Below are 24,813 nucleotides of genomic sequence, written 5' to 3'. Positions count from 1 at the left end.
GAGGCCTGAAGGCTTGAATAATAATGCTTGCAGCCTGTCGAAAGCTTTACAAATGCTTGCTAATACAAGCTGAAGCCCAAGCTTTATGCATTTGGAAAATAGCATACAGGGTGAAGCTGCGAAAATATTTCATATCGCCGCTTAAAGTGGTTGTAAAGGCTCAACATTTCTATGCATAAAGGTGCAGCAGCCCCTCCCATACTTACCTGAGTCCCATTGCCATCCAGCCATGTGCACAACAGCTTCGGCTGTCCAGGGTCTCTGCCTTCTCATTGGTTGCGACAGCAAGCAGAAGCCATTGGCTCCCGCTGCTGTCAATCACAGCCAGTCAGCAAATGAGGAGAGAGGGGCTGGGCCAAACCGCAGCTCTGTGTGTGAGTGGTGGCTTGGGAACACGCCTGCTTGGGTGCCCCCATAGCAAGCTGCTTGCCATGAGGGCACCCTACCCATACTTACCTGAGTCCCATTGCGATCCAGCCATGTACCCGACAGATTCGGCTGTCCTGGGTCTCCGCCTCCTCATTGGCTGAGACAGCAAGCGGAAGCCATTGGCTCCCGCTGCTATCAATCACAGCCAGTCAGCCAATGAGGAGAGGGGGCTGGGCCAAATCGCAGCTCCGTGTGTAAACGGTGGCTTGGGAACACGCCTGCTTGGGCGCCCCCATAGCAAGCTCTTGCCATGAGGGCACCCTACCTATACATACCCAAGTCCCACTGCGATCCAGCCATGTGCACGACAGCATCGGCTGTCCTGGGTCTCCGCCTCCTCATTGGCTGAGACAGCAAGCGGAAGCCATTGGCTCCCGCTGCTATCAATCACAGCCAGTCATCCAATGAGAGAGAGATAAAGAGAGAGAGAGAGAGAAAGAGAAAGAGGGAGATAAAGATAGAGAGACAGGGGGGGGAGGGAGAGAGAGAGAGGAGAGAGAAAGGGGGGGTTGGGGCAAATCACAGCTCCGTGTGTGAATGGTGGCTTGGGAACATGCCTGCTTGGGTGCTCCCTTAGCAAGCTGCTTGCCATGAGGGCACCCTACAGAAAGGGTGAGGCAGGGGCGCCAGCAGGGGACCAGGAGGAGGAACGGCGCTGCTCTGTGCAAAACTACTGCACACAGCAGGTAAGTAAAAAAACAAAACAAACAAACAAAAAAAGAACCTTTAGTATTGCTTTGACAAAACCACATAAACAAAAAAACAAAAAAGACGCCGGTTTTATTTAGTCTGAATACAACTACACATTGTACGATAGATATGATAATGAACGGCTGGAATTAGCGAGTTATTGTCGTTACCTTGTGAATGTGGCTTATAATGCAGTAAGCACACGGGAGAACGAACAGAAACGTCAAGATTTCCTAATCGAACGCCATCTGCCGCTTGGATACAAAATATCATTCACACTCAAGCATGCCTTTCATTAAAGTATCTGTAAGTAAAATATATGTGTATATATATATATATAGATTTCAGTTTAGCAATATCAAGTATAAAGTCGACGTATTTAACAAGTTTGTCCGACGCTCCTAAGCACATGCAGTTCAAACAGCTTTATTAAACTTTATTTTAAATATTGTTATAAGGGATCTGTAGGTTTTTTTTTGCTTTAAAACGTAAATAATTTTATCTATATGTATTTGTTTTTGAAAAAAAAAAAAAAAAAGTTTTGTATAGCATATAAATAACAAAAAGGACAGTCATGATTCACGAAGCACGTGATCTCAATGTGATGTAACCAGGTAGTGATTTTTTAGCTCAGCACCTGTTTAGCAAGGGTGCCGACTGCACTGTCTTAATAGAAAGCAGCTAAAAGAGATGACCCAGAAGTTTTAAGATTACATTTCATAGATTTATAAAGGGTGATGGAGGTTAGAGGACACGTAAAGCCAATATTTTAAAGAGAATGGTTAAGACAACTGCCATTTTTTTTTTTGGTTTGTGTCTCTTCAGGGAGATTTCTGTTCACTTCCTGTCCCAGAGAAATAATGGGAAGAGGAATTGTCTTCAAAGTGAGGGGAAGCCCCGTCTTAAACATTTGTCCCTACTGGTTACAGTGATTTTTCATCACTTTTGTCCTGGTGTCAAGGGCCTGGAGGGGTGAAGCTTCCTAATAGGGGACACAGAGAGCAACAAAAACCCGGCAGGGATTTTAATACTTCCTCGCTCTATCAAAGCAGAAGGGAAATAAAACATCCATCCTCCCAAGGACACTGAGCAAAACTGAGCAGATAGGAGGTGGGTGGGGTTATGGCCTCAATAGGAATAGACTGGCCTTCAGTTTTTCATGTGCCTAGTGGCCATTACTCCTGTAGGTGGCAGTATAACCCTGGATTGTTTATTATTATTAAGCTGTGTCCCTCGATGGATGATAAAGAGAAAAGTTTTGGCTTTACAAAGATTTTTTTGTCTTGTGTATGAATAAAGTGTCCTGACAGTCAGGGTTCAAGGCAGGGGTCATTTCTGGTACAGAAATAATACAGGATTTCCTCCTACACAATACCACATCCCTGGTACAGGGTCACCGCATGAACATATAAATTCCAGCCTGACCCCCCCCCCCCCCCCCAATAGAGTGCAGTAGGACGCAGGTAAAGTTAGCTAAATTAATCATGAAAGCAAAATTAAACAGGTTAAAATGTCAGCAGCAAAGACACGTTGCGCCTGCAGCAAAAATCAGGAAGGAAGGGGGGGAGGGGCGCAAATACTGCTCTGTAAGCAAGCCGTGAACCAACCGGCCCGGCCGCTCACAGAAAGACATACATGGATCATGTAAACATTTGTAAACTCTGACGCGATGGTTCCCGTTCAGCCGCTCTCAGGGGACATCCGAGGGAACTCTCTGTAGATCTCCCGGATGATCATTTTGTCCATTTGACAGTGAGGCCCTTCGTCTTCTTCCTCCAGGATACGTTGGCATATGCTATGTAGGTCCTGGCGGCGATGGAGGTGCTGGAGATAGTCAGTTGAGCGGATGATAGAGTGCATTAATGACAAGTATTCCATGCGAAGCTGAAAAACAAAAAAAAAAAAAAAAAAAAATCAAGGAGACCTTAAAGTTTGAACTTTAGTCAGAAAATTAAGGCCTGAAAATAAGTACAAAAAACAAAAACAAAAAAACAAACAAAAAAACAGTAAAAAAAAAAAGAAGTGGTGACACTGAACAACTTTGCTGCACAGTTATTTAAAAAAATACATAGATAGTAAAAAAAAAAAAAAAAAAAAAAAAAAAAAAAAGGTGTCACTGTGGTGACACCAAACTACTCTGATGGAAAAAAAATTGTAAAAAAAAAAAAAAAGAAAAAAAAAAAAAGAAGTGTCACTAGTGACCCTAAACTACTTTGATGAAAATAAGTAGAAGAAAATTAGCAAAAAAAAGTGTTACTATGGTGACACTAATCTACTCTGATGAAAATAAGCACACAAAAAAAAAAAAAAACAGTAAAAAAAAAAGTGTCACTATAGTGACACTAAACTACTTTGATAAAAATTAAGTTAAACAAATGAGTAAACAAAGTGTCACTACTCTGATAAAAAGAAGTAAAACCCCCCCCCCAAAAAAAAACAGTGTCACTACAGTGAAATACGCTGAGGAAAAAAAGTTAAAATTTTAAAAAAATTAAAAAAAAAAATATTACTACTATCATCAGTCAGTGCCCCTGATCACTACCACACCAGTTATATGACGACACTATACTGCACTAGTGACAGTATGTAAAAAAAAAAGTAAAAAAAAAAAAAGTGAAAAGAAAAATTTAATTTTTAGTACTTCACTTCAGAACAAAAATTGTGACAAAAAAATTACAACTTCAAAAAACTGATTAATTTTCAAATTATATATATATATATATATATATATATATATATATATATATATATATATATATATATATATACACATACACACACATATACATATACACATACACATACATACATACATACATACACACACAAAGAAATGTAGCAGACTACATTTATTTATTTCTAAAAACACAGACACTATGAAAAATCTTTTTTTATATGTACCGTATATACTCGAGTATAAGCCGAGTTTTTCAGCACATTTTTTGTGCTGAAAAACGGCCCCCCCGGCTTATACTCGAGTCAACGTCTGCAGATGGCTCCCCCCCCCTTCCCACAGAAGGGAAACTACGGTAAGTACAGGGGTGGGCAGGGGGCTGCTGCCTCTTACCTGGCTCCGGTCCCACGACGATCCGGTCCAGGAAGCGCGGCTGCTCCTTCATTCGCTTCGTCCACTGGATGTTCGCGCGGCTGCTCGGCTCCGCCTTCTCACCGGTGATTGGCCGCCAGAACTGTAGCTCAGGAAAGGCACACAGGCGGCCAATCACCGGCGAGGAGGCGGAGCTGAGCGGCCCCGCGAAAATCGAGTGAAGGAGATGCAGGTAAGTGTGCCGTGCTTAGGTGCTGCTGCAACCACATATGCTGGCTGCAGCAGCACCATACTGGAACAGGGGTCAGCAAGTGTCAGTGGGAGGAATAGTGCCCCATCATTGGTGTCACTGATACCAACGATGGGGCATTATTCCTCCCACTGACACCAACGATGGGGCACTTTCCCCCCCCCACTGACACCAACGATTGGGCACTATTCCTCCCCCCCCCACTGACACCAATCATGGAGCACTATTCCACCCCCCACTGACACCAATCATGGGATACTATTCCTCCCCCCACTGACACCAACGATGGGCACTATTCCTCCACCCCCCCACTGACACCAATGATGGGATACTATTCCTCCCACTGACACCAATGATGGGACACTATTCCTCCCACTGACACCAACGATGGGGCACTATTCCTCCCACTGATACCAATGATGGGGCACTATTCCTTCCACTGATACCAATGATGGGGCACTATTCCTCCCACTGACACCAATGATGGGGCGCTATTCCTCCCACTGACACCAATGATGGGGCGCTATTCCTCCCACTGACACCAATGATGGGGCGCTATTCCTCCCACTGACACCAATGATGGGGCGCTATTCCTCCCACTGACACCAATGATGGGGCACTATTCCTCCCACTGACACCAATGATGGGGCACTATTCCTCCCACTGACACCAATGATGGGGCACTATTCCTCCCACTGACACCAAAGATGGGGCACTATTCCTCCCACTGACACCAAAGATGGGGTGCTATTCCCCCCACTGATACTAATGATGGGGCACTATTCCTGCCACTGATACCAATGATGGGGCACTATTCCTGCCACTGATACCAATGATGGGGCACTATTCCTCCCACTGACACCAACGATGGGGCACTATTCCTCCCACTGACACCAACGATGGGGCTCTATTCCTCCCACTGATACCAATGATGGGGCACTATTCCTTCCACTGACACCAATGATGGGGCACTATTCCTCCCACTGACACCAATGATGGGGCACTATTCCTCCCACTGACACCAATGATGGGGCACTATTCCTCCCACTGACACCAAAGATGGGGCACTATTCCTCCCACTGACACCAAAGATGGGGTGCTATTCCCCCCACTGATACTAATGATGGGGCACTATTCCTGCCACTGATACCAATGATGGGGCACTATTCCTCCCACTGACACCAACGATGGGGCTCTATTCCTCCCACTGACACCAATGATGGGGAACTATTCCTCCCATTGACACCAATGATGGGGCACGATTCTTCCCACTGGTGTTCCCACCCTCGGCTTATACTCGAGTCAATAGTTTTTCCCAGTTTTTTGTGGTAAAATTAGGTACCTCGGCTTATATTCGGGTCGGCTTATACTCGAGTATATACGGTATATAGCAAAAAAGGAAAAACCCAGTAGTGACTAAATACCACCAAAACAAAGCACTATTTGTGTGAAAAAAAGTGATAAAAATTACATTTGGGTACAGTGTTGCATGACCAAGCAATTGCCAGTGAAAGTAGCACAGTGCTGAATAGCAAGAAAAAAAAAAAACCCCTGTTGATGAAGGAGGTAAAACCTTCTGGTGCATATGTGGTTAATGTGGAATGTATGTTTCTTGCTAAAGAACATTATTTTTATATCAAGTTGTTATGGGTAAAGTTTCACTTTAAAAATAAAAATCACCCCTTCCTTGCATGGCAATCCATCTACACAAAACAGAGTTCAAAGAATGTTCAAACAGCAGCGGTTCTCTAGCAACAAGCAGAGGGAACGCTCTGAATGGACCTTGAAATATATAAACCTGAAGAGAGAGCACAGATCTGGCGCAATATCAAACAATCTTTATCTTACATCCATCTTAAATCCATCTCTGAGACATCATGTCCATATTTTGGGAACATTGTGCTTCTCCACATTTAACCACTTCAGCTCCGGAAGCTTTTATCCCTTTCATGACCAGGACATTTTTTGCAATACCGCACTGCGCTATTTTAACTGTCAATTGCACGATCATGCTACGCTGTACCCAAACTTAGAATTGTTTTTCACACACACAGAGCTTTCTTTTGGTGGTATTTGATCAACTCCGTTTTTTTTTTTTTTTTGAAGTAACAATTAAATAAAACACATTTAAAAAAAAAATATATATCTTTTTACTTTCTACTATAAAACATATCCAATTAAAAACTAAATATATATATATATATATATATATATATATATATATATATATATATATCTTCATATATTTTGGCCATAATGTATTCTGCTACATGTCTGATTAAAAAAAAAAATCCCAATGTGTATGTTGATTGTGTGAGTTATAGAGCCTACAAAACTATGGTATATGTACTGGGCCTTTTATTTTTTAATACTTCTAATGGCGGTGATCAGCGACTTAAATGGGACTGCAGGAGTGCTGCCGGCAATCTGACACTGACATCGCCATTGACATCAATACAGTGATCAGTGATAATACTATACCCTGTCACTGAACTAATGACACTGGCTGGGAAGGGGTTAACATCTAGGGCACGGGTTTCGAACTGGGGGCCCTCCAGTAATGACACTGGCTGGGAAGGGGTTAACATCTAGGGCACGGGTTTCGAACTGGGGGCCCTCCAGTAATGACATTGGCTGGGAAAGGGTTAACATCTAGGGCACGGGTTTCGAACTGGGGGCCCTCCAGTAATGACACTGGCTGGGAAGGGGTTAACATCTAGGGCACGGGTTTCGAACTGGCGGCCCTCCAGTAATGACATTGGCTGGGAAAGGGTTAACATCTAGGGCACGGGTGTCGAACTGGGGGCCCTCCAGTAATGACACTGGCTGGGAAGGGGTTAACAACTAGGGCACAGGTGTCGAACTGGGGGCCCTCCAGTAATGACACTGGCTGGGAAGGGGTTAACATCTAGGGCACAGGTTTGGAACTGGCGGCCCTCCAGTAATGACATTGGCTGGGAAGGGGTTAACATCTAGGGCACGGGTGTCGAACTGGGGGCCCTCCAGTAATGACACTGGCTGGGAAGGGGTTAACATCTAGGGCACGGGCGTTGAACTGGCGGCCCTCCAGTAATGACACTGGCTGGGAAGGGGTTAACATCTAGGGCACGGGCGTCGAACTGGCGGCCCTCCAGTAATGACACTGGCTGGGAAGGGGTTAACATCTAGGGCACGGGCGTCGAACTGGCGGCCCTCCAGTAATGACACTGGCTGAGAAGGGGTTAACATCTAGGGCACGGGCGTCGAACTGGCGGCCCTCCAGTAATGACACTGGCTGGGAAGGGGTTAGGATCTAGGGCACGGGTGTCAAACTGGCAGCCCTCCAGCTGTTGCCAAACTACGACTCCCATGAGGCATTGCAAGATGGACAGTTACAAGCATGACTCCCAAAAGCACAGGCATGATGGGACTTGTAGTTTTGCAACAGCTGGAGGGCTGCCAGTTTGACACCCCTGATCTAGGGCATTCAAGGCTGACTATGTGTAATGCGTGTACAGTGTGCTGCTTCTACTAAAAGATCTCTAAGCTTCTCATCTTCTGTACAGAGCTCTGTGTTGTTTACCAACACAGAGCTCTGGGCTGTAATTGGACACAGCCTATCAGCATGTCCCGGCTGAGAATCATTGGCCGGGACATGCTGACAGGCTCCCGGTGTGTACAGTGGGTGCCGGCAAGGGGGGGGCATGTGTGCCCAAAACCCGGAGGTAGGCAGTGACGTACCTATAGGTCGCTTTGCCTACAGCGGCTGCCCATCTGCAGTACATTGTAGGCAGGGGGTCATATACTGGTCTGAAATAGGAACTATGCTGTCCAGAGAAGTCAACATCCTGTGTCTACGGCCAGAAATGAATTCAGTGCTATAGGGCATGAAACGGTCTTCTGCATGGCATTTCTCAGGGCGGGTTTCCTGATGGTGACAACAGTGGACCATTTCTGCGTAACGTGTGTAGAAACATCTATTTGTAGTCACCGTCGGAAGCCTGTGTCACATGGTGACAACAAGCACAACTGTGGAGGTGGGGACAAAGCGTTGTCACCGTATACCAGGAAGCGGATGAACAAGGACCTTCATGGCAGGATCTCTAAGTATCATTTTAAAGGATAATTAAACCCAAGACCAAAAATGAAATATATTGCAGCTTCTAGTTCTCGGATGTGGCAGCTGCACTAGTTTTATTTTTTTCAAGCCAAGTATATTTTCAGGAAATAAAGAATGTTGCTCTTGCCAGAAATGACTTGTCCTTGTCACTTCCTGTGGGCTCCACCGAATAATACTTTCTTTCCTACCTAGCTATCCACAGGAAACAATCAGCTGCTCTCCCCCGTGTGATGGAGATGAAGGGATAGGGATTGGTTTGTAGTCCACATCAGGAGAGCAGCCTATGGGGACGGTGGTGGCTCCCTCTATAGTTACAGTGTAGTAGTGATGTAGCCACCGAGGGACAGGAAGTGTGCTATTTGTGGGATTACTGGGTGAAAATAAAGCAAAAGAAGCTTTAAAAATGTAAAACTAACACAGCCACCATACCAAGGGCTAGTAAGCTGCAACATTTTGCATTTCTGATTATGGGTTTAAATACACTTTAATGAAAGCAGAACTCCAGCCACAAACAACAAGACAGAAAATTATCGGCCCAAATAACAATTAAAGATAAAATAATAAAACCAGCTTTTATATTCAACTTCAGTCCAGAGATTTCCCTGCCAGAACTTTTTTTTTGCTGCTAGATGTCCTCAGTCTGAAAGGCAGCATCATTCAGCCCACTCCCTCAGAGCCCAAGTCCTTTAGAATCCGCCCCCAGCATGTGACTGTACAGCGAAAGGAGAAGCAGTACAGTGATAAGCTCTTCTCTCTGTCACTTTGCTCTCCACTTCTATCAGCATGATTTTTGTCAGCACATGAACCGATTGGCTCCTTGTGCTGCACTTTCCCCTCACACTCTAGCCCTGCTGTACAGGGACTGCAAGAGGCTGATGCCAGGTCACATTCAGGTACTTCTACTGCGTGCAATTAAAATATACATTTAATTATGTATTAAGGATTATAAATATGCATTACTTTGCAACTTTTATATCTGCCTGGAGTTCAGCTTTAAACACAGTGAAAATTACTTTTAAAGTGTTACTAATCCCCAGACCCTGCATTCACTATATCCGCTCTCCCCGGACCCTGCATTCACTATATCCGCTCTCCCCGGACCCTGCATTCACTATATCCGCTCTCCCCGGACCCTGCATTCACTATATCCGGTCTCCCTGGACCCTGCATTCACTATATCCGCTCTCCCCGGACCCTGCATTCACTATATCCGCTCTCCCCGGACCCTGCATTCACTATATCTGGTCTCCATGGACCCCGCATTCACTATATCCGGTCTCCCCGGACCCTGCATTCACTATATCCGGTCTCCCCGGACCCTGCATGCACTATATCCGGTCTCCCCGGACCCTGCATGCACTATATCCAGTCTCCCTGGACTCTGCATCCACTATATCTGGTCTCCCCGGACCCTGCATTCACTATATCTGCTCTCCCTGGACCCTGCATTCACTATATCCGGTCTCCCCGGACCCCGCATTCACTATGTCCGCTCTCCCCGGACCCTGCATTCACTATATCCGCTCTCCCCGGACCCTGCATTCACTATATCCGGTTTCCCCGAACCCTGCATTCTCTATATCCGGTCTCCCCGGACCCTGCACTCACTTAATTCGCTCTCGCCGGACCCTGTACTCACTATATCTGGTCAGCAGTCTTGTAACTTCTAACAGTGTCCAGCTGAGCACTGGCTAATCTTGTAGGGGGAGTTTTCATTCTGCTCTAGGAGGATGCAGAACCCCGACCTCTGTCTGGACAATGCTGATTGGCCCTGTGCTGACCACGTGCACCCTCCCAAGAAAAAGAAAAAACTCTCTAGCAGTACACACCAAACTGAGCATGTGCACAGTGTCCCCAAGGCTGTGTTCGATCAGGAGATGAAATGGGAAATGTGGAAGAAGGGGAGGATCAAAGAGAGGATTAAACAGCCTTTTTACACAATGCGGGGGGTTAATCCCTTAAGTTCCACAGTGAGTATAACAAGCATGCTTTCCTGCATCTACAGACGGATTGTACTGTTGTGGGTTCAGTAACACTTTAACGATTTCTACAGGTTAATGCATTTATTACATTTTATTGACTGGTTTACATATACTTCACACCTATTGCTAGGGCACAATGGGCCCCCCCTTCCCCAGCACCCTGAAGTGGTTAAAACCCCCGTGCTCAGCGTTGCGGGTAATAGACTCTTGTCTGACACCCGGCGTAGCTCACCTTGTCTCCGGGAGACAGATCCGCTATCTGGCGGACAATGATATCGATCATGACCATCATATCAGTGTGATAGAAGATGTTAGCCGTCTCTGAGCTGGCGAAAACGTCCTGTAAGACCTTCAGCACAGAATGCGGCGGCTGCGGCTGATGTTTGAAGATACAGACAGGATCGTCTGCGGGATGAGAGGAGGAAGAAGCTTAGTGACCTCTTCATTACACAGCAGGCAGGGAAGGCGGTGGGACTCGGATACTCACCGCCTCGGTTAAGCAGCAGAAGAAGCTTCTCTGTCAATATCTTGACATTGGGTCGCTTGCACAGAGTCTTCATAATCACGTTGTTCGCCGGAACTGCAGAAGTAAAAAAAAAAAAAAGTAAATTAAATATATTGAATCGCTTCTCATCTACAGAGACGAATGCCCCGTACAAGCGATAAGAAAAGCGTACGGAAAATTTCGCGGAACCACTGATCGAACGATTTTCTCTTCGTTGACCGATAACGATATTATGAACAAAAAAATGCGGTTGAACAACGGTGAAAAATGTAGTTGTTTCGCAAACAAATGACCGATTTTCTATGCGGTGGTATGACGGTCATAGGAAAAAAATCTATCAAGCGCCATCACGCATGAGCGGAAACAGAAGGTGACCCGGATGTTGATGTCCGAGGAATCTTCGTAAACACGAATGCAAAATCCAAATGTTAAAAGTAGATTGTCCTAATGAGATGATGAAACCAGAATTCCGCAGATTATATTTTATGTATCGCTATTTATGTATATAGGTCATGGAATAAACGATATTATACTCATTGCTGGTAATCGTTGTGTATATCGATCGTTCTGGCCGGAAGGGGCGTGGCTACAAGGTCGCACGCACACCGCATCACTTCCGCTTGTACGGAAGACGTCAACAGGACGTATCGCCCGAAGAAAGATTTTTTTTAGATTGGTGCAACGATTTCGACCAACGAATGAACGCCTCTCGGTTGTCGGTCGATTTTCTAATCGTGTATTCCCACCTGTACACTTATCGGCCACTTTATTAGGTACACCTGTTCAATTCCTTGGTAACACAAATCGCTAATCAGCCAATCACACGGCAGCAACTCAATGCATTTAGGCATCTAGATGTGGCGAAGATGACTTGCTAAAGTTCAATTTAGGCATCAGAATGGGGAAGAAAGGGGATTTAAGGGACTTTGAACATGGCATGGTTGTTGGTGCCAAACGGGCTGGTCTGAGCATTTCAAAAATTGCTGATCTGCTGGGATTTTCACGCATAACCATCTCTAGGGTTTAAAGAGAATGGTCCAAAAAAAGGGAAAATATCCAGTGAGCGTCAGTTGAAGATGAAAAGGCCTTGCTGATGTCAGAGGAGAATGGGCCGACTGGTTCGAGATGATAGAAAGGCAATAGTAACTCAAATAACCACTTATTACAACCAAGTTATACAGAATACCATCTCTAAATGCACAACACGTCAAACCTTGAAGCAGATGGGCTACAGCAGCAGAAGACCACACAAGGTGTCCCTCCTGTCTGCTTAGAACAGGAAACGGAGGCTACAATGCGCCCAAGCTCACCAAAGTTGGACAATATAAGATTGGAAAAATGTCGCCTGTTCTGATGAGTCTCGATTTCAGCTGCGACATTCAGACGGTAGGATCAGAATTTGGCGTAAACAACATGAAACCATGGATCCATCCTGCCTTGTATCAATGGTTCAGGCTGGTGGTGGTGGTGTCATGGTGTGGTGGATCCATTCTGCCTGGTATCACCAGTTCAGGCTGGTGGTGGTGTCATGGTGTGGTGGATCCATTCTGCCTGGTATCACCAGTTCAGGCTGGTGGTGGTGTCATGGTGTGGTGGATCCATTCTGCCTGGTATCACCAGTTCAGGCTGGTGGTGGTGTCATGGTGTGGGGGAGATTTTCTTGGCACCAGCAAGGTGGACCTAATAGAGTGGCCGGAGAGTGTATACTGCAAAAAAACTGTCCATTTGTGTCAGCACCTGCTGTGCTGAGAGTGATCACATGAAAAGTAGTAAACAAGATGTCACTTGATGACCTCATTGCTTCCTACGTGTGAAATCTGTGAATGATCACAGAGGTCACATGGTACAGGGCTATTCACAACAGCCTTGTACCATGTGACAAGCTGTGACCAATCACAGCTCACACAGTATTTCTCAATAGCTGCAAGAATGCAGCCAGAGAGGAGAAATGATTGCTTTTATAGCCTTTATGGGTGTAAAAGCAATCAATGTAAAAAAAAAAAAAATCTTCATCACCCCCCACAAGTAGTACAGTGTCACTATGGTGACAATGTACTGCTAGGCTGACAGTATGTTAAAAAACAAAACAAATAATAATATAAAAAAATTAAAAAAAAAAAAAAAAAAGTTAAAACTTTTTTCTAAAAAATTAGTTTTTGGTTATAAACCAATTTGTTGTTGATTTTTTTCACTAGAAAGATAGATGAATACATTTTGGCCAAGATTTATGAAGAGATTATTTATTTGCAAAAGTTTATAAGAAAAACACTTTTTTTCAAATTTTTTTGGACATATATATATATATCTCCATAAATTTGAAAAAAAGTGTTTTTCGCAATTGTCATTCAAAGTGTGATATCGCTGAAAACTGAAAATTGTCTTGGACTGGATGGGGGGGAAAGCGTCCGGACTGGAAGGGGGTGAAAGTGTCCGGACTGGAAGGGGGTGAAAGTGTCCGGACTGGAAGGGGGGGGGGGGAAAGCGTCCGGACTGGAAGGGGGGGGGAAAGCGTCCAGACTGGAAGGGGGGGGGAAAGCGTCCAGACTGGAAGGGGGGGGGAAAGCGTCCAGACTGGAAGGGGGGGGGAAAGCGTCCAGACTGGAAGGGGGGGGGAAAGCGTCCAGACTGGAAGGGGGGGGAAAGCGTCCGGACTGGAAGGGGGGGGAAAGCGTCCGGACTGGAAGGGGGGGAAAGCGTCCGGACTGGAAGGGGGGGGAAAGCGTCCGGACTGGAAGGGGGGGAAAGCGTCCGGACAGGAAGGGGGGGAAAGCGTCCGGACTGGAAGGGGGGGAAAGCGTCCGGACTGGAAGGGGGGGAAAGCGTCCGGACTGGAAGGGGGGGAAAGCGTCCGGACTGGAAGGGGGGGAAAGCGTCCGGACTGGAAGGGGGGGAAAGCGTCCGGACAGGAAGGGGGGGAAAGCGTCCGGACTGGAAGGGGGGGAAAGCGTCCGGACTGGAAGGGGGGGAAAGCGTCCGGACTGGAAGGGGGGGAAAGCGTCCGGACAGGAAGGGGGGGGAAAGCGTCCGGACTGGAAGGGGGGGAAAGCGTCCGGACTGGAAGGGGGGGAAAGCGTCCGGACTGGAAGGGGGGGAAAGCGTCCGGACTGGAAGGGGGTGAAAGTGTCCGGACTGGAAGGGGGGGAAAGTGTCCGGACTGGAAGGGGGTGAAAGTGTCCGGACAGGAAGAGGATAAACATCTCTACTGTTAGAATGTAACGTAGATAAAAGCTTCTTTTGCGGTCTTGTGTTATCTCAACAAACGTAATGGGAGGAATGACGGTGGACACACAGCAATTACAAGGCACACACACCTGCTATGTGCAGATTGAAGGCTAGCAGCACATTGATGAACAGGTCCGGCAGTTGCTCAGTGGTGTCAGAAGGCAAGCCATCCTCAATGACATCCAGTAGGAACTGGATAAACTGGGAGTTGAGATGTTCTGTGAAATGAGAGAAACATCAATCAGTTAGTAAATGGATAGAAAACGGTCTAAAAGACTGAATTCAGAGAGTAGTGGTTAATGATTCATACTCTGAATGGTCTAGGGGTGTCAGTGGTGTACCCCAAGGTTCAATGTTGGAACCCTTACTTTTTAATATATTTATAAACAATATAGGGTCTGATATTATAAATTCCATTTCAATCTTTGCAGATGACACCAAGCTGTGCCGTGGAATAACGTCCTTACAGGATGTCTCCAACTTACAAGCCGACCTCAATGCTCTGTGTAATTGGGCAACTATTTGGCAAATGAGGTTTAATGTGCCACTCACTACAGCAAAAACAGCCACCCAGGAGGCATCAGCTGGGGGCAGAACCCCATTGACAAATGTGTTGATATCATCCGAGTATCTCCATTTACAGAACACTTACCATAATGGTGATAAGGAAGAGGTTCTCCCATAGAGAAAATCATGGACAGGACTAATGCTGAATAACACATTTTCTGGTGTTCTGCAAGAGAAAACAGTCAACAATTTAGCCACTGATGACACACTAAGACCCGGTACACACAGATGTCAGCTTCTAGAACAATGGTCTCCAAACTGCGTCCCTGGGGCTAGATGTGGCCCTTTGCCTACTCTATCTGGCCCTTGGCACACTATCCCATCCACGGCTGACACCTATTTCGGGTTGCTATTCCTCCCACTGACATCAATGATGGGACACTATTTCATCCACTGAAATCAATGACGAGGTGCCATTCCTCCCACTGACACAAATGATGGGGCTCCATTCCTCCCACTGACACCAATGATAGGGCGTCATTCATCCCACTGAAACCAATGATGGAGCGCCATTTCTCCCACTGACACCAATGATGGGGTGCTATTCCTCCCACTGACACCAATGATGGGGTGCCATTCCTCTCATTGACCCCAATGATGAGGCATCATTCTTCCCACAGACAACGATGAGGTACTATTCCTCCCACTGATAACAATTATGGGACACTATTTCACCCACTGAAATCAATGGTGAGGTGCCATTCTTCCCACTGACACAAATGATGGGGCTCCATTCCTTCCATTGACACCAATGATGAGGCATCAATCCTCCCACAAACAAAAATGATGGGGTGCTATTCCTCCCACGAATACCAACAATGGGGCACTATTCATCCCACTGACACCAATGATGGGACACTATTTAACCCACTGAAATCAATGGTGAGGTACCATTCTTCCCACTGACATATATGATGGGGCTCCATTCCTCCCATTGACACAAATGATAGGGCGTCATTCCTCCCATTGACACCACTGATGAGACATCATTCCTCCCATAGACAACAATGATGGGGTGCTATTTCTCCCACTGATACCAACAATGGGGCACCATTCCTTCCACCTAAACTAATGAAGGGGCACTGTTTACTTCCACTTATGCTGGGGAATTTCCATTCCCACTGGCCACAGTCTGGCTCCTATAGCATCTGAAAGACAGTAAACTGGCCCTTTGTTTACAAAGTTTGGAGACCCCTGTTCTAGAAGAACGAACAATCTACACAGCAAGCTTTTACAAAGCATTTCTAAAGCTTCCGGCAAGCTTTAAGTATCCTTGTTGAAGCCTGTTAGATGTCCTTAGCTCCAGTTTCTGGAAGTTGACACTGATCTTAATGGATTGCTGGCTGTCACTTCAAAGTTGCTGCCACCAGCTTTTGGTAGGAAAGACCTTACTGTGTTTCAAGAATGCACTTAGCTCTTTGCCCAGAGTCCATATTTAAAACAAATTAGTTTTTACATAAAGTGCACATTAAATAAAGATGAAGTACAAAGTAACAGCGTGGCCAGGTCTGAGCCAACCTACGAGATTGCCTTGCTTAGTGAAGTTGGACGGCTAGATCCGCAAGGATTGACACTTTTCATTATTCTAACACTATGAAGTACAGTAACCCAAACCAACCAATCACACTTTACTTACCTAAAGTTAAAAAGATGGAAGGTTTTCCTTTCTTTAAAAAATAAGGTGGAAGGTACAATATTCTAGTTGCTAGGGTCCAGGTTTTTCTCGATACGGTGGGCATACCACTGAAGGAGTCTTCAGCTTCTGGGTATGCGAATGACACATGGTTCTTTGGCAAACTAATGTCATCCAGTCAGGGTTTAATCCACATTAAGCCTGAAAAAAGCCAAACCTTTGACATCTTTACATTATTGTCTAATGACTTTCTAAAAACCTCTCTTCGGCAAGCTGCCATCCCAACATCCAAGTGGGAATTTTGTGATCACAAACACCGCACGGTATCGACCAAGCGGAATAAATCGAGGAATTTAGGGAATTAATTTTAGGGATTAGTGGTGGAATGTTTACACTCTAATAGAGTTACAATTACACGCAATTAGCGGTGCGTTTCCAATACTTCCGTGTGCGCCGCTGACATCAGAATAAATTTTACTTTAAATACTTAGGGCCGGGGGGGGGGGGGTGGGTTGGAGGCGGGAGCAACTGTCAACATGCATGGCTGTCGGTCCCGGTGGAAAAACTCTGAACACTTCAAAGGCCTTAAACGTTTAACCAGTTGGCTTCAGACCTATGAAGCGGTTGACACAGATCCCAGGGAGAGCTCACGGAAGATTTTTTTTAATATTCCCCAATTGCAAGGGGGCACTGACTGTTTCACCGAGTGGAAAAAGGATTACAGCCGACAATGGAGCCGTCACCAGCTTTGAATTCCTAAGACCCAAAACAGCTTATGTTGTCTCCAATTCAAGGTCACTCAATGTGGGGAAGGGAAGACTGTCTGTGAACAAGTCATCTATAAATAAAACAATCTTGCTACAAGTTGATTAGTTTGGTTTGACTTTGAGAAGAGTGATTAAAAACAAAAACGGGACTCGGAGAAACAGCCGAGCCATCATCACCAATTTCCTTCTGACTGTGCTGGTTGCAGGGATGCTTGCATCGGATCTGAGTAATTTCGGAGTCGCTGAAACAGGAGTGTAGAATGTAAGCAGAATTCCCGACCAAAAATTGAAAAAAATGCAGCGCTTCATATTAGGAATAAACATGACATAAGATGGAAATAAAAAGGTGAATAAAAGTCTTAAGAAGTGCAACGTGGTATTCGTGATTCCTTAGATGGTTATTCGAAATGACGTGACTTCCGTGGATCATGGAAAGTAAGTATATAATGTACTAACCAGATAGCACATATTAATGTGCGTTGGAGTGAATAAGACCTACTCCGAAGGTACTCTGGAGACCGGAACTCTGCACGAAGGTGATGTCGTCAGGTGGGGTAGAGTCACCAGATGTCATCCGACCAGCGCAGGTATCCTCATTCCAGTGTAATGTATTATTGCCACATAAGGTGCATCGTGCGATATGGACTTCGGCCATCAGGGGGATCATGCACATGGGTGTACGTATCCTACCATGGATCACCTTAATGGGGGGTGGGGGGCTCGCAGGTTCCAAAAAAATGAGCCTATGTCTACAGCATTTCTTCAATTCTTGGATATATCATTTGCAGCACTCACATCACCCTAATTTTAGATTCCTTTTCATGTAAAAAGACACCGTGCAGGATCCGGCTCCGTAGTCGTACACCCGGAACGCGGAGCTCCTGTCAGTTTCTCTCAATTCGTATCTCCCGCACGGCCTCCAGATATAGTGAATGCAGGGTCCGGTCTCCCCGGACCCTGCATTCACTATATCCGGTCTCTCCGGACCCTATATTCACTATATCCGCTCTCCCCGGACCCCGCATTCACTATATCCGGTCTCTTCGGACCCTGAATTCACTATATCTGCTCTCCCCGGACCCTGCATTCACTATATCCGCTCTTCCAGGACCCCGCATTCACTATATCCACTCTCCCCGGACCCTGCATTCACTATATCCGCTCTCCCCGGACCCCGTATTCACTATATCCGCTCTCCCCGGACCCTGCATTCACTATATCCACTCTCCCCGGACCCTGCATTCACTATATCCACTCTCCCCGGACCCTGCATTCACTATATCCGCTCTCCCCGGACCACGCATTCACTATATCCGGTCTCTTCGGACCCCGCATTCACTATATCCGGTCTCTTCGGACCCTACATCCACTATATCCGCTCTCCCCGGACCCTGAATTCACTATATCTGCTCTCCCCGGACCCTGCATTCACTATATCCGCTCTTCCAGGACCCCGCATTCACTATATCCACTCTCCCCGGACCCTGCATTCACTATATCCGCTCTCCCCGGACCCCGTATTCACTATATCCGCTCTCCCCGGACCCTGCATTCACTATATCCGCTCTCCCCGGACCCTGCATTCACTATATCCGCTCTCCCCGGACCCTGCATTCACTATATCTGGTCTCTCCGGACCCTGCATTCACTATATCCGGTCTCCCCGGAACCTGCATTCACTATATCCGGTCTCCCCGGACCCTGCATTCACTATATCCGGTCTCCCCGGACCCTGCATCCACTATATCCAATGCTGACAGCGGAGTGAGCAGTGAGGGACAGCAGACCAGACCATACTCTAAAGGGGCCTTTAGCTTACCACTGAGAGTGCTACCTGTAAATGAGCTTACTGATTGCGCATCTGGTGAGTGCGCAGTCTTTATACATTTGGTCACATCACCACCTTACTGGATCAGACCACCAGTTATTGGAAATCTTCATGATCTTCCACACACTTGATTTACCTGGATCTTTCACACACTTCTTTTGGACTATATTGCTTTGAATATTATTTCTAGCACTTTTTATATATGCTCTTTTGGTCATGATACAGTGATAAAGTTATTTAAAGGCTATATGCTTTGATTAATGTTTTCAGCACCTTATATATGCACCTTTGGTCACGACACAGTGACAAAGTTATTTTGACTCATTGAGTCACATTATTTATAAATATTTTTTTATAAATGGACTGCAGGGTTGTATGATGTGGTCAGTTTAGAAGCACACCAATGCTCAGTGTAGCTCTCATTTAAGAAACACTCTTAGTAAATCTTAGGTTAAAGTCTCCTAAACCTCCAAAACGAGTGCGCTTTAAGAAGAGACAATCGGCGGCTTGCACGCGCCGCGCGCTGTGGCTCTGCAATGACTTATTTATACAGCGTACATGTTCTGTAACGTCTTGCGGTGATTTATAAATGGTTCTGCTCCTCGATCAGGGAACACAGAGGACTGAAGCGGCCCGGCTGCCTCCGCTCCACCGACCGCCCTTCTTTGACTCGCAGGCTTTTAACACAAAGTGACATTCATTTAGTGCGCATAATAAATACATAAAGTCAGGCTGTGCTAGATCAAAGAGCGCATAAATGTGACAAAGCCCAAACATAAAATAAAATGAGAGCGAGAAATAAAACCACCTAGAAGCCAGGCAAGCTGTCCACCTAACACTGCACGGCCTCTGGAGAAATTCCCGCTTTATTTTTCCTCCGCATCTGTGCAGAAAATCATTGTGAATGCAACGGCCATATCCTGAAGTCTAAAGAAGACCTTCGCAGTCTGTGTGAACAAATTCCTGGAATGTCACTTATAAATCAAAAATACATATATTTTTTTTCAAATGCTCCACCTTTACCACTCGCCCTCCAGAGGATATCCCCCCCTTCCTGGCCAGGCCATTTTTTGCGTTACTTTAACCCTTTCCCGCCAGCGCCTCCCGGCCCTTTAACCTCCTTGGCGGTATTCCCGAGTGTAGCTCGGGGTAAAATTTTAGTACCAAGAGCGGTAACCCCGAGCTACACTCGGGCTTACCATGCGGCGTTGCTCAGGGAGCCCCTGCAGCACTTACCTTGTCCTTCGCTCCCGCGATGTGTCCCCTGCAGCGTCCCCAGCCATCTCCTCCGGCCGATGCCGGCATCCGGCTTCCGTGTTCCGGTCCCTGTGACGTCGGGAGGTACGAGCGCCAAATTGGAAATTTTAAAAAAATGTCATTTTTTAAAAAAATGATTATTATATAGTAAAACATTGCTGTTTCAATGCATTTCACATATATTTTGTCCCGAGTGCTTTGTCCGGCGCCCTGCCTGCATTTTGACTGTTCTCTCTGCCTGGAAACTGAGAAACGTCCATGGCGTCCAAAAAGCGTCCCTTTAGGTCAAAAGCGGTTTTAGACCGGCTAGAGAACAGCGATAGTAAATCAGAACCACTTGCAGAATTGAGTGATGATTCGTGGGGGAAATTCCTCATCAGACACTGAAAACAATTCTGCGACTTTGCTCAGCGATGTGCGAATTTGCCTCTGTATTTCAAATTTCAGTGTTTTTGGTTTGATTATATTATTGAATTAAATGTATTATTATATTATTTTTTATGATTATTTATTAAATTATAATTTATGATTTCGTGTTTCAAGTTTTATCATACCCGGGATGTTTACTAGACTCTTGTTCGGACAGATTTCAGTGAGTTATTCCTAAAAATTACAGCCTACAATAAAAAACTACATATTTCCATGCAAAAAAATGTACCGCTTTCAGCAAAAAAAATTGGAAATAATCAGACCGCCAAGGAGGTTAAGAGTTCCAGAAGCCGGGAGGCCGGACGGGCGGGGTTTAGGGATCATGTGACCGCCGTGACACGTCCCTGCGGTCACATGATCGGGGAAAGTCCCGATCGCAAGAGAAGACCGGGACCTTTCCGTGAGTACCGTACGTGTGCTGGGAGCGCGCGCTGTCAGCACATATGTATTTTGTATATTGAACGCAAATGTGTGGCCGCTCGGCATCTAGGCCCAGACACCGGGAGGCCGCACATTTGTGTGCGGCCGGCGTAAAGGGGTTAACTAACAATTGCGCAGTCATGCAACGCTGCACCCAAATGAAATTTACGCCCTGTTTTTCCCCCACAAATAGAGCTTTCTTTCGGTGGTATTTGATCGCCTGTGCGGGTTTTAATTTTTTGCGCTATAAACAATAAAAAAAAAAAAAAGACTGACAATTTTGAGAAGGAAAAAAAAACAATATTTTTGACTTTTTGCTATTAAAACATGTCCAGTAAAAAAAATTAAAAAAATCTAATTTTGTCATAAATTTAGGCCAAAATGTATCCTGCGACATGTCTTTGCTAAAAAAAAAAAAAAATCCCAATACGTGTAAATTAATTGGTTTACGTGAAAGTTATAGTCTACAAATGGCGGTATAGATACTGGGATATTTTTTTATTTTTAAATTTTACTAGTAATGGTGGAGATCAGCGACTTATAGCGGGACTGCGGCGGGCATTTTGACACTGGGGGGGAACTGACTTGGTGTCACTGACATCCCCATTGACACCAATACAGTGATCAGTGCTAATAATGCACGGACACTGTACTAATGGCGCTGGGCAGGAAGGGGTTAAAATCTGGGGCAATCAAAGAGTTAACTGTGTGCTGTTTTACATAGTGGGCTGTGTGCGCTTCACTGTAAGCAGACTGCATTGTATGGCTCTGCTATGCAAAGCCATGCAAAGCAGTGAGCAGGAGCTGACAGGGGAGAGAACTGTATTCTTTACAAACAGTTCTTCCCCCCCCCCCGTCGGAGATGCCCGGAAATCACTGGGCGCCGGCGAGTAATCACCGGCCGGGACCCAGTGATTGACAGCCAAAGCCGCAGATGGCGGTGCCCACGTTTCCTACCCAGAACTGCAAAATCTTGAGCTTCAGTAGGGTGACACTGCCTAGGCTGAGATGATGTCATCAGTCTGCTGCAGCTAGGAGGAAGCATTTACTCAATCTCCTCTTCCCCAGCGACCAGACTGCACCAATATAACTTTCACTTTCGCAATTCACAAGGTGAGAGGCTGCAGCAGGGGGCTGATCTGTGCCAGACATTTGTGAACACAGCCAAGAACTTCACAAGTACCAGGATTTACATGATTGTGCCATCTTTGAACTAGCATCTCAGTCCAGTCAATAGGGGCTGATCCTGAGTCATGCTTCGACAAAAAAGATGGCTCCGGTGATGTCACAGGTTCCTCCATTTCTACTCTGCCGGTAGTGGGTGGTCTTTACATAAAGTCGCCTGGGTGCTACTTGAGTTCAGTGTGTCCATGAAAGTCTGGTCTGCGAAGAAGCAGGTTGACCAACGCTGGGCGTCATTCAACCTGGAAGAGGAGCAGCATCTAGTAGAGCAGAGAACATTCTGTGGAAGGACAGGGCTGGATTGAACGCGATTACTGCAGCAAAAGCCAATTTTTTGCATTCATTACTGTTTTTTTTTTAAGTGGAGTTCTTCTTTAAGGGCCGGTTCACACTATAGTAATGCAGCCCAGTTGCGCATTTTTGACGCGTTTCGGTGCATTTTAGTGCATTTTTAATGCATTCCAGTGCGTTTTTTCTCTTTTCTTCAATTTAAATAGGGACAAGTGCATTCTAGTGTGTTTTTGATGTGTTTTACCTCATTCCAGTACAGTTCTGTGTAGAAAAAATGCAGCCTGTTCTACTTTTTTTTCTGCAACCGGAACGCACTGGAACTGCAAGCACTGATGTGAACTATGATATTGACAACCATATCACCTACTTTCTGTGCGTTTGGATGCAGAAAAAAAGCAACTGAAACGCATGGAGTGTGAACCAGGGGCGGACTGACCATTTGGAAACTCGGCACTGCCCAGGGTCAGTAAGGGGCCCCATGAGATGACCCTGGTACCTTTTTCATAGGCTTTTTTGAGTTTGGGCAAGAACACAGGGGCCCCATGATCCCCTATTGCCCGGGGGCCCCATGAGTTGTCAGTCCGCCCCTGGTGTGAACTGACCCCAAGACTGGAGGGTATGTTGTCTTTACCCCCCAATGTACATTATTCCATCAATCACACATCTCTCTATGTATACCAGATATTATATTGCTTTCTACAATCACACAATCCAGTTTTTTTTACAATAGCCTTGCTGAATTTTAAGAAAAAAAAAAAAAGATTTTTTTTTTTTTTTTTTTTTTTTAACAGCAGTGGTGCCGTGCCCCGATCCATCAATCAGTAACATTCTCCCTGAAAGGTAGCAGAAAAACAATCACGCACAAAAAAAAAAAAAAAAAAAAGCAGATCATTACCTGGTCTTATGACCACTTTTGCTACTCTATAATTGCCATGGCAACCAACCCCATTCAAAATGTCCGCACAATTGAACAAAGAAGGGGAGCGCGTTTAAAACAACTTCAATCGCCGTAAATCTTTCCCACAGCTGGATTTCTGTTATGATATTTTCAAAAAAAATCCCAGACTGACAGTCTCACTCCACTAAAATAAAAAAAAAAAAATAAAAAAAAATTGCATGCCGTCAAGTTCACTACCGCGTCCCGATTCATTAAGGAAATTCATTTTCATACCGCAAGGCTTTGGTATTTTTGTTTTTATGCATTTAGAAAGGAAGGATACAAAGGCCTCTATTAACCCCTCGCCTACAGGCCACTTATACCCCCTTCCTGCCTACAGGCCACTTATACCCCCTTCCTGCCTACAGGCCACTTATACCCCCTTCCTGCCTACAGGCCACTTATACCCCCTTCCTGCCTACAGGCCACTTATACCCCCTTCCTGCCTACAGGCCACTTATACCCCCTTCCTGCCTACAGGCCACTTATACCCCCTTCCTGCCTACAGGCCACTTATACCCCCTTCCTGCCTACAGGCCACTTATACCCCCTTCCTGCCTACAGGCCACTTATACCCCCTTCCTGCCCAGGCCTATTTCCAGCTTTCAGTGCTGTTGCACTTTGAATGACAATTGCGCGGTCATGCAACATTGTACCCATATGAAATTGTTATCATTTTTTTGAGACAGATAGAGCTTTCTTTTGGTGCTATTTAATAACCTCCGGGATTTTTATTTTTTCTTAAACAAACCAAAAACCACCGAAAATTTTGAAAAAAAAAAATTTTTTTTCTTAGTTTTTGTTATACAATTTTGTAAATAAGTGATTTTTCTCCTTCACTGATGTGCACTAATGAGGCTGCAGTGATGGGCACTGATAGGTGGCACTGATGAGGAGGCACTGGTAGGTTGCACTGATGGGCATTGATGGGCACTGATGAGGAGGCACTGGTAGGTTGCACTGATGGGCATTGACAGGCATCACTGATAGGCACTGAAAGGCAGCACCGATATATGACACTGATATATGGCACTGATAGGCAGCACTGACTGGCACTGTTAGGCGGCACTGACTGGCACTGATAGGTGGCACTGATTAGCGGCACTGACTGGCACTGATGTGTGACATTGAAAGGCAGCTCAGATGGGCACTGATATGTGGCATTGATGTGGCACTGATGGGCACTGGCACATGGCACTGATGAGGAGGCACTGGTAGGTTGCACTGATGGGCATTGACAGGCATCACTGATAGGCACTGAAAGGCAGCACTGATATAT

At 45.7% G+C, this 24,813-nt stretch overlaps 1 protein-coding gene across 1 annotated transcript in view; it reads right to left on the bottom strand.

Moving 5' to 3' along the window:
- Nucleotides 1-1,192: 1,192 nt before the first annotated feature.
- Nucleotides 1,193-24,813, bottom strand: part of NCKIPSD (NCK interacting protein with SH3 domain) — a 134,658-nt gene continuing 111,037 nt past the window's right edge. The window contains exons 9-13 of the mRNA XM_089684070.1: nt 14,876-14,956; nt 14,313-14,441; nt 10,984-11,076; nt 10,729-10,901; nt 1,193-3,003 (exon numbers count right to left, since the gene is read on the bottom strand). Coding sequence (XP_089540196.1) covers nt 2,800-3,003; nt 10,729-10,901; nt 10,984-11,076; nt 14,313-14,441; nt 14,876-14,956 — 680 coding nt within the window. The 3' untranslated portion in view covers nt 1,193-2,799. The remainder of the gene's footprint in view (nt 3,004-10,728; nt 10,902-10,983; nt 11,077-14,312; nt 14,442-14,875; nt 14,957-24,813) is intronic.

The sequence above is a fragment of the Staurois parvus genome, unplaced genomic scaffold, assembly GCF_062004578.1.
Source record: "Staurois parvus isolate SC_StPar_1 unplaced genomic scaffold, SC_StPar_1.0 ptg000335l, whole genome shotgun sequence".
In the NCBI taxonomy this organism is placed as follows: domain Eukaryota; kingdom Metazoa; phylum Chordata; class Amphibia; order Anura; family Ranidae; genus Staurois; species Staurois parvus.
Note: the sequence above shows the minus strand (reverse complement) of the source record. Positions and strands in the feature narration are given on the sequence as shown.